At 42.7% G+C, this 10,923-nt stretch overlaps 1 protein-coding gene across 3 annotated transcripts in view; it reads left to right on the forward strand.

The window, feature by feature from the left end:
- Window positions 1-6,585, forward strand: part of BIN2 (bridging integrator 2) — a 36,398-nt gene extending 29,813 nt beyond the window's left edge. For 2 of the 3 annotated variants that reach the window (XM_070454402.1, XM_070454401.1), the window contains 3 exons: window positions 427-1,120; window positions 4,328-4,402; window positions 5,378-6,585. In XM_070454402.1, the coding sequence (XP_070310503.1) occupies window positions 427-1,120; window positions 4,328-4,402; window positions 5,378-5,407 (799 nt within the window). In that variant the 3' untranslated portion in view covers window positions 5,408-6,585. The remainder of the gene's footprint in view (window positions 1-426; window positions 1,121-4,327; window positions 4,403-5,377) is intronic. The other variant, XM_020892969.2, reaches the window with a different exon arrangement.
- The last annotated feature ends 4,338 nt before the right edge of the window (window positions 6,586-10,923 follow it).

The following is a 10,923-nucleotide window of genomic DNA, read 5'->3' on the forward strand; positions in this document are numbered from 1 at the left end:
TGTGTCCAAGAGTGATTCTGAAAGTATCACAAGTATTGATCTTGAGGTTTAAATAAATTTCAGAAGGTAGATGAATTTGCAAATACAGAATCCATGAGGATCAACTGTATTTCACTCATGAACTGTTTTTCCCCGAGGGAAATACTTTGTTAATATATTGCTGAGTTTTTTTCCAGTCTCTTTTTCTTTATATATTTTTAGATAATCAAGATTGTGATATGGATAAAAATTCTATAGCCTTTTTCCACTTTACTTTATAATTTAAGCACTATTGCAAATTATACAAACTTTCTGATGCCATTTTAAATTGCTTTTTTCATTTTAAATTGTTTTATTATTATATGAATGTATCATTATATATTTGGGGTATTGGGGTTACTTCCAGTTTTTAGCTCTTCTGAATCTAAATACCCTTCCTTTTTTTAGCAGCAGCAGACGCTCTTTAGTCATCTCTCCCCCAGTTCGAACATCTACAGTCTCCAGCCCTCTAACCTCACCTACCAGTCCTTCTGCACTTTCCCTGAAGAGTGAGAAGGACTCCAGCTCAGCAAGTGAAGAAGAGCTGGCATCTGATTCAGCCCAGGGAGAAGACAACTCCCAGATTAAAGAAGAGCCCTTAAAAGACAAGGAAACAGAGGAGGAGGCGGAGACAAGCTCCTCTGAGGAAGAAGAGCCTCTGCTGGCCTGCAATGGCCCCACCCAGTCCCAGCCCTCACCCCTCACTGAGGATAGAGAGTCCCAGGAGGAAGTTTTCCTTTGCTCCCCAGCTCCACCCCCAGGCAGAGCTCTGACCCCTTCAGAGCAGGCTTCATCTTCCTCAGTAGTAGTCCTCCGAACTCGTACCTCAAGCGAAGGATCTGAAGAGCTGAAGAAGAGAGTCTCTGTGCAGAGGGCTTCAGCACCACCTAATAGGCCTCCACCACCCAGAGCCACTCCCAGTCCCAGGGCCTCCCTAGGGAACACGCCCTCCAGCCCTCCAGCCTCACCCACCAGCCCCCGGGCCTCCTCAGAGGCCTCTCCTGACCCACAGCCACCAGAGAAGCCGGTAAGAGCAAAGGAAAACACCGACAGTCTGAACCCAGAAGAGCTCTGCACGTCCCCTACTTTGATGATGTCTCAGGTGAGAACAGATCTGGCTGAGTCTTTATTCCCTTTTATCATCTCCACGTGGACCATTTTTGCTAGGCTCAGGTTACCCCACAGTAGATAGGATTTTACATCATTATATTACAGTTTCAAGGATACTCTTGGACACCTTTTTTGGTTCTGGGATTTCTTTCACATCATCATAGCAACTAGTTTAGTGATCTGTACTGCTAGGGTAATTGACTTCTGCAAAGGGCTTATTTTTAATATTAGTATAACCAGATTGTTACTAATTCTTACTTTCTTTCTTTTGCTCCAAGTTCTGGGAGTTCCCAATATAAAGTACCTACAACTGACATCCTGATCGTTACCTTTTTTAGTGTGGGGTAGGGAGGAAGGTCTCATTTCACTTTGTCATACTTGTAACTATGGTAAATAGACCCCAAGCAAAATGGCATCAGCAAATTTCCAAGGCATTGTCTTTGATGAGAGAGGCCTAGAAGGAACTCATAGAGGACAGTAAAGCAAAAGGATGGTCTTTTGAAAAGTGAAAATTTTGGTGAGAAAAGGATTGTGTTAAAATAGAGACAAGACCCTCTGTGAAAGATCTGGAAATCAAGTCATATTCTATTCAAATTACATGGAAAGTCTATCTTATAGCAGAGAGATTTGACTTGTTCTTCAAGACTCCTGAGGACAGAAAAAGGCCCTATGTATAGTTTTTTTTTTTTTTAAGGTACACTTTGAATCAATGTAGAGGAGCTTTCAGAGATTAGCTCTGTTAAAAAAATGGCATGGGAAAAATCTTTTTTTTAATACAAGGAAAGGGGGCACCAGGAGCGTCCAAAAACCAAAGGATGAGTCACCTTGAAAAATAGTTCCGCTTCCTTGATATTAGAAGCTTAAGCTATATGGTCACCTACCTGTCAGGTAGGTGGAGAATGTTATGGTGCAGCATCTGACTAGATGGCATCCAGATTCATTCAGTCATTCCACAATCATTCATTAAACCCCTCTGTGTGCCAGACACTTTTCCAGGAAGTGGGGTTATTAGAGTGAAGCCAAACAAAATTCTCTGCCTTCCTGCATCTTACCTTTTAGTGGAGGGGAAAGAAACAAGAAACAGAATAAGTAAGTAAAATTACAGTTTAGTGTTCATAAGAATTACAGAGAAAAATTAAGTAGGGGAAGGCACCAGGAGGGGGTGCTGAATTGCGGTTTTAAACAGTGGTCAGAAAAGGTGACACTTGGGCAGTGCAGGAGAGCATGAACCATGTAGATATCTGGGAGTGTGAGATGTCTGGTACACCTCAGATCATAGCACCCTACTACTGAATATGCCTACCTGAAGGTTGACCCGGCTATCTTGGCAGCTCCCTGCTGTCTGAGAGGAGCTAGCATAGACAAAGGACACAAGGTTGTGATGCCTGGCAAGACAAGGAAGATAGAAGACATGAGGACAATAAGCTTATCGCAACTGACTCCCCTGAGGTACTAAAATCTGAGTCATCAAGGGTGTTATATTCTTGCCTGGGAAGGATATTCACGTGACTCAATGTGAGATATTGAGATATTGAAAATCCTAACACATAGAACATAAAACTTGCCCTTGGCTGGTTTCCGGGCTGAGGTTGCTATTCTGTATGAGAGAGAGATGCAGGACGTGGATAGTGAATAAGCACAAGGTCAATGTGGGCTTTTGTGTAGTGAAGAGTAGAGCCACTTTTCTGCACTGAAAAACAACTCAACTGTATGGAAAATCCAAAATTAAATTTGACTTTGTAATGTATGATTTTAGTATAGAGGCAGCAATAGAATGACCTGTTTGGCTCAGGTGAATAAGTTTGCATTCTTGGAGTAATTTTACTGAAGGGGAAATTCTGGGGGCCATGATGCTGCTTGACTATTTTGAGGAACAGGCTAGTAACACTATCTTCTAGGGAAAGAGGTACAGGACACAACCTCCTCACATTTGAGATTTATATAATCTTTCCTTACTCCCAGCCTCTCCTGTGGCATTGCTTTAGTCAGTGGCTAAAGAGACATAGTTTTCCTGTGGAATTAAGCAATAGAGCATCTTAGATCCTGGCCTGTCAGTATCATCAGTCCTCTGAAGTTTGTGTCCCTATAAGATTTGTTCACCTCCCTCACAGATACATCATAAATCATATGTTCTCTCAAGCAGAACTATGGACCTATCACATATAAAAGTGGGTAAATAAAAAGATAACTGTGAGAAAATCTGTTCTTGCCCAGCATTTGAATCACCTGATAGAACATGAAGATTTTGGTAACTTCCTTGGAGGTAGCACTTACTTACTTGGAGGTAGTATTGCTGTTGTTTAGTCACTAAGTCATGTCTGATTCTTTGCAACCCCATGAACTGCAGCCTGCCAGGCTCCTCTGTCCATAGGATTCTCCAAACACGAATACTGGAGTGGGTTGCCATTTCATTCTCCAGGGGATCTTCCCAACCCAGGGATCGAACCCGCGTCATCTGCCTTGCAGGCAGATTCTTTACCAATGAGCCACCATGGAAGCCCAGAGATAGTACTACCTTTGAGGTAATTCATGGCCAGAATCAGCAGAGGGATTAAGAATAAGGAAATTTTCCTGAAAGGAGAAATCACAGAATTTCACGTGACTATCATACTGTTAGGTTTTACTTTAAAAGGATGACTTTTATAGTGTATAAATTAAATTTCAATTTTTAAAAATTCTTTTAAAACCTTAGAGTGCCAAGGTCTTCCCCTGGCTTAGTAGTTCCATGCCTCAGGCTTCCATCTCAGAACCTAGACCTTTTCCCAAAGAAGACATCATGCCACTTGGCTCTCCTAACTGCCATGGGTTAGGATCATCTAAGTGTGTGCATTCTTGAGGAGAATTACTCTAAAAGTGGTAGCTAGTGGTTTTAAGACCTATATTTGTATCCTTACAGACCGTCACATAAATACATCTATACAGATGCATGTCACACAAATTATGGAAACAGTTCTGGAATTCAAAGATCTGGTTGCCTGTCCCAGCAAGTCATTTCAGCCTTTGAATCTTGTTTTCCTAATCCAAAAGAGGATGACATAAAGCGTTCCCTGATGCTTTCAGGCTGCAGTGAAACAACTTTATATGTTTGCCCTTAGTATTACCTGTGACGCTTATAAAGTGTAAGGCACAAAAGACCCTTCTAAGCTGACAGGCTGGGAGGTTGAGCCACATCTCACCAATAGAACTCTTCTTTTTGTAGAACCAAAGTCTTCAGCTTCATGGCTCTGCAGTTCCAGAAGAGAGCAATGTCATAGCACCCGAGCCTGAAGAAGAGGTAAGGAGGCCAGATGCTCAGAGAACACGGGGGCGGTGAGACTGGGATTGGGGATGGACCAAGGCTTGGCTGCAGACTGGAATCCTCACTGTGGGCTGCGAGGGGAACCCAGCAGTGAACAGATTCCTTAGGGCAAAGTCAAGCAGGTAGGAGCTGGAAGAATCAAGAGTACATGAGGCTTCCTTTGTGCCCATTTCGCAACTGGCCTTGGATCTCCTGATCCCTTCTTATAGCCATCTCCTAAGAATGTATTTAGTTATGCCTAAACTTATTTCAAAAAGGAGTTAAGAGACACAAAAAACATACAAAAGGTAAATACACACACACACAAAATGTAGTAAAGTAACGCAGAATTCTGTACATTAGTGATAGTGACATAAAATGGAGCCATGGATTAGGCAAGTACAAAAATGCATTCTGTAAAATAGACTTACTAACAATAGACCACAAAATTGGTTCCAGACTTTCTAACATCCAAGAAGAAGAGGGGAAACCTGATCAGTTCACCCACTTTATGATTCCCCTTCCTTAAGAGAACAGCTCCTGCTACTAAGATGAAAAGAAATCTCTTCTGGGACTTCCCTGGTGGTCCAGTGGTTGCAGATTTGCTTTCTATTGCTGGGGACATGGGTTCAATCCCTGGTCAGGGAACTAAGATCCCACATGCTGAAGGTCGCCTAAGCCCGAGCACCACAACCAAGACCCAACACAGCTAGAAATAAGTAATTTTTTAAAAAAGAAAGAAATCTCCTCTGTGAATCCTCATAAAGAGATGGTGAATGAGATAGTGAACAGTCTCTGCAATAAGACTTTACAATAATCTCAATAGCCAGTTTCACATCCTCCTCCCCCGCCCCATAAAGGCCAGTGCGTTACACTAACTATATTCAGGAGAGGAAGATTGATTTTTTTCTTCCCTTGAGTGGTTGGTGGGAGGGCAGGTCCACATCTAATGCAATCATGTTTACTTTCTAGGTGTCTACCGTTCAAAATGTGCAACTCTGAAGAGGAACTGCCAGGACTTCCCCACATACACCTCCCCAGAGAAACTCCTCAGCTAGAGGATGTAGGTCATAGGGACTAACGATCCAACATTAATTTCTGGTTTCTCAAACTGTGAATCCTGGCTGTCTCTAAAGACCTAGCATTAATGGAGGCTGAGGAGCAGACTTAAGGGAGGGAGGGAAGCAGGCTTGGGAGAAAAGACTGTTGGACTTGGAATATTTAATTCAGGTTTTAGCGTTGTTAGAGTAATAAGACCTTATATACTAATTAAGTGGGGCTAAAATGATAGACTATAAAAAGCAAAAGCATCTTTAGACATAGACATCTGTCCTCATACAGACATATAACCACATATACTCAGAGACTCATGCACAGATCTTTGATTTACCACTCATTTTGCAGGACTTAAAACCAAAAGAACAGATTTTCAGATTGTGTATTATTCTGATGTGTATGGGTTTTTGTTTGTTTGTTTGGACACAAGAAGTTGTTCCAGGCCAGCACACTGTTCTGCACTTAGGCGAGGTTATTGACTGTACCCCAGGTACAGAAAGCTTTAGTCACATCCCTGACCTCCAGCTCCCCCTACCTCCTGACTGTAACACTTTGCTGATGCCTGGGGCCACAGGCTCCTCTCCTCAGTCTAGATGCATTATTGCCTACCTCCTCTGCCCTTTGGTTAATATGCAACTATCCTTGGAAGGGGGTTTTATTTTAGAGCTGTGTCTAGTGTCTACAGATTGGTACTTGATGTAACTAAGGCTCTGACCAGGATGGAAGAAGAAACAGAACTCCAAGTGAAGGGGAATGATACATGATATAGGTACAAAGTGTAATGGAAATTATGGAATTTGGAATCAGAAGTCTTAGATTCAAGTCCTATCATTTGCTTCTGTGAAAACATTAAAAACTAACTTTGAGCACTTCCCAGATGGTCCAGTGGTTAAAAATATGCCTGCCAATGCTTGGGACATGGGTTGAATCCTGGTCTGGGAAGATTCCACATGCCAAGGGGCAACTAAGCCCTCACGCCACAACTGCTGAGCCCAAGCACCCTAGCTCATGCTCTGCAACAAGAGAAGCCACCGCAATGAGAAGCCTGCGTACCACAACTAGAGAAAACCCAGTGCAGCCAAAAGTAAATAAATAATAAATTAAAAAAATTTTTTCACTTTGAAGTCCTGCTACCCTGATAAATATGCATATATATACAAGCGCTCATCCATTTTGGCTTTTGTTTCTGGGGGTGATGGATGATGTCACTATTCGTTCAGTCATTGAGCAAGAATTTATTGAGTAGTCTGCCAAGCACTGCACTGAGTACTAGAGACTCAGTGATGCGGAGCCGGGTGGGGGGTGGGGGCGGGGGTAGTGAGAACTTTGCAGAGACAGAATACTCAGCAGGGAGCAGAATAGGCGGGATTTAGCAATGAGTGAGAGAGGACTTGTGAGGAAGACTGAAGTTTTAAGGAATTATTTTAGGTTAGGCTTGAGAGAGTAGAATTGGTGGTAACATTTCCTGAAATGGTGACTATAGGAGGAAGTGCATTATATGTGAGTTTTCTAGTTTCTGGCAACAAACTAACACAATTCAGCACTAAAGGATACGATGGAAGGATATTACGCAGCTCACAGAACTGAAGGACAGCCAGGCTGCAGAAAGAACCAGTCTATGGATGTCTGCAGCAGGAATGCATGGACTGCCCCTCCTGGCTGCTGTCACTGGAATACTCAGCTTCAGCTGCCTCCTGCCACTGTGTTCTTTCCCTGGAGAAAGACTGACTGGCCCAGTTTGGGAGGAGGCATGTTAATGTCTACAGGAATGACAGGAAGACCTGTGGTGATGGTGGTAGAGGGTGGGAGTAGTAAGGAGGGTGGATTACAAAGAAGGGCAAAGAAACTTTGGGGTGATTTGATTGGGATAGTGGTGATAATTTAATGTGTATCCATTTGTCAAAACTGATCAAATTGTACCCTAATGTGCAGTTTATTGGGTGTCCCATACAAACATTGATACAAAGAGCTTGAGAACCTGCAGGACTTTTCAGTAGACATGTTGCTTAGGGAGCTAGAAATGCATATTCCTACTTAGGAGTCATTTTTCTAAGATCTAATCCTGTTATCCTTCCATTTAAAAAACTTCAAAGGCTCTCTAATGGAGTGGAGGTTGCATATCCCCCTATAAAAGTCCTCCTGCCTGTATTTTAATTCCTTTCCTAGAAGGCATCCCACTCCCCTGGCATTCAGTCACTGCTGTGGGCGATACTCCAGGACTAATGGAAGGGGTGGGAGAATGCTAGGAATACAGGCCTCCTGGCTGTCCAAGGCCCTCTAGGACCTGCTTAGAATGCTCCTCCCAAGGCAAAACTCCAGTTTAAGCCTATTCTCTACCGTGCTTTCCCTGACCCTCATCTCCTAGGAAACTGATCCTCTATGGAGAGTGTGCCAGAGAGGACTTCTGGGGTCCTTGGTCTATTGGTGGGGAGATGAGCACTCAAGGTAACTTCCACAAAAGAGGCACAGATGAAGTGGAAAACTACTATGTGAGACTGACCCTCTATTTGCATATGGTGCTCCCGGAGGCTTCGGAAAGATTGGGGAGAGGGCTAGTAAGCTGGGCATGAGTAATCATTTTGCCTATCTAGGGCAGATGGTCCCAGTTAGGAATCAAATTGTTTACCCTAATTTGAAAAATGATGAAGTTGTGGCTGGTTCAAAGGTAATGGGTTGACAGAACTTATTAGACTAGGACTTAGAAGACTGCCATCCCGGCAGCAGCACAGGAAGGGGCTGAGAGCTGGGCAGAGATGAATATGTCTTACCCTCTACCCGGAGGCCGCTGGAGGTCTGTTGCCATAAGGATGGCTGCTCCAGCTTCTGAAGTCTGGCATTTAATACTTGGAGAACGCTAGAAGCTCACCACCACCTGAGGCATCATTCAATCACCTATCTGTATGCATTTAGAATTAATTCCAAGACCATCACCCAATCCCTGACTTCCAGCAATGTGAAGGAGACTATTGTCAGACCAGGTAAAATATCCAGAGAATACTAGAGACAAGACACATCCAGGATATACGGGATACACCAGAAAGCAGAGGACACATTGCTTACAGTATTGTTTATTTTATGCTAAAGTGGGTGCTGAGCATGTGCATGCATGTTATCGTTCAGTCACTCAATTGTGTCCGACTTTTTGAGATCCCATACACTGCAGCACACCAGGCTTTCCTGTCCTTCACCATCTCCTGGAGTTTTCTCAAATTCGTGTCCATTGCATTGGTGATGCCATCCAACCATCTCGTCCTCTGTCGTCCCCTTCTCCTCCTGCCTTCAATCTTTCTCAGCATCAGGGTCTTTTCCAATGAGTTGGCTCTTCGCACCAGGTGGCCAAAGTATTGGCGTTTCAGCTGACATTGATGCTGACATCAATCCTTCCAATGAATATTCAGGGTTGATTTCCTTTAGGACTGACTGGTTTGATCTCCTTGCTGTCCAAGGGACTCTCAAGAGTCTTCAACACCACAGTTCGAAGGCATCAGTTCTTCGGTGCTTAGCCTTTTTTATTGTCCAGCTATCACATCCATACATGACAACTGGAAAAACCATAGCTTTAACTAGATGGACATTTGTAGGCAAAGTAATGTCTCTGCTTTTTAATATGCTGTCTAGGCTTGTCATTGCTTTTCTTTCAAGAAGCAAGTGTCTTTTAATTTCATGGTTGCAATCACCTTCCACAGTGATTTTGGAGTCCAAGAAAATAAAGTCTGTCACTGTTTCCATTGTTTCCCCATCCACTTGCTGTGAAGTGATGGGACCAGATGCCCTGATCTTAGTTTTCTGAATGTTGAGTTTTAAACCAACTTTTTCACGCTCCTCTTTCACCTTCATCAAGAGGCTTGTTAATTCCTTAAATTCTTCTTTGTTTTCTGACATAAGGGTGGTATCATCTGCATATCTGAAGTTATTGATATTTCTCCCTACAATCTTGATTCCACCTTGTACTTCATCCAGCCCTGCATTTTGCACTATGTACTGTCTATATAAGTTAAATAAGCAGGGTGACAATATATAGCCTTGACATACTCCTTTCCCAATTTGGAACCAGTCTGTGCATGCATATGGATCCTATTTTTCTGCATGTTGACACTTTCAAAATGAATGGCATGTGCCTACATGGATAAAATCATGTACCAGCAAACCTTTTAAGGTTACATTTTAAACAGAAAAAAAGATGCTTCTGAGAGACTATGAACCTTCACATTAAATTGTAAAAGTAACAGCAAATCAGTAGTCAGTTAGACTGGATGGCTTCTGAGAGTCTGTGGTTCTAAAAATCTTCAAACATAGTGGAGGGACTTCCTTGTCCAGTGGTTAAGAAACCGCCTGCCACTGTGGGTTCAATTCCTGGTCTAGGAAGATCAACCTGCCTTGAGGCAACTAAGCCCATGTGCCATAAGTACTGAGCCTGTGCCCCACAGGAGAAGCCCCGCAATGAGAAGCCTGCACAGCACAAGGAAGGGTAGTCACCGCTTGCCGAAATCAGAGAAAGACCACGCTAAGCCATGAAGACACAGCACAGCCAAAAATAAATGAATAAAAAATAAAAAAATTTTTTTAAAGTATTAGGAAAAAAACATAATGAAATATGCTATGGGGGAGACTGATCCAGATACAAGAAAAATCTCAACTTTCCCTGCAATTCATGGTCAGTTTGTCAATAAATGCAACAGTTTTCCACCTCTGCAATTAACCCTTAGGATCTGAGTTTCCTTTTCTCTTCTATTCTTTTATCTGAGGACTGGCCAAGCTTACCTTTTTATTAACTTACATACATCTTGCCTATGTGTTAACTTTCTTTGCCTTTCTTGGTTGGATTGGTAGTTTTCTCACACGTAGAATTTCTTCTTCCTCACTGACAACTGCTGTATCTTTGAATATGTATTTAACTGAATGAATTTAATCAACTTATTTAGTTTTTTCCTTTTTTTAACCAATCAAATAGTATCTTTAGGAATAAAAGCAACTATCTTTGCTTACTTATTATTTTATTTATTCTTTGCTTTTTTCCCCCCAAAACTTATTTATTTTTAACTGAAGGAAAATGGCTTCACAATATCGTGTTGACCTCTGCATACATCAACACGAATCAGTCATAGGTATACATGTATCCCCTCCCTCTTTAACCTCCCCCCCCCACCTCCCACCCATTCCCACCCCTCTAGATTGTTAGAGTATTCTTTGCTTTTTCCCCTCACTCTATGCCCCTATTCATGCTTTTGAACTATGATATTGGAGAAGACTCTTGAGACTCCCTTGGACTGCAAGGAGATCCAACCAGTCCATCCTAAAAGAGGTAAGTCCAGGGTGTTCATTGGAAGGACTGATGTGGAAGCTGGAACTCCAATACTTTGGCCACCTGATGCGAAGAGCTGACTCATCTGAAAAGACCCTGATGCTGGGAAAGATGGAGGGCAGGAGGAGAAGGGGACGACAGAGGATGAGATGGCTGGATG

Source organism: Odocoileus virginianus, chromosome 24 (genome assembly GCF_023699985.2).
Source record: "Odocoileus virginianus isolate 20LAN1187 ecotype Illinois chromosome 24, Ovbor_1.2, whole genome shotgun sequence".
Taxonomy (NCBI): Eukaryota; Metazoa; Chordata; class Mammalia; order Artiodactyla; family Cervidae; genus Odocoileus; species Odocoileus virginianus.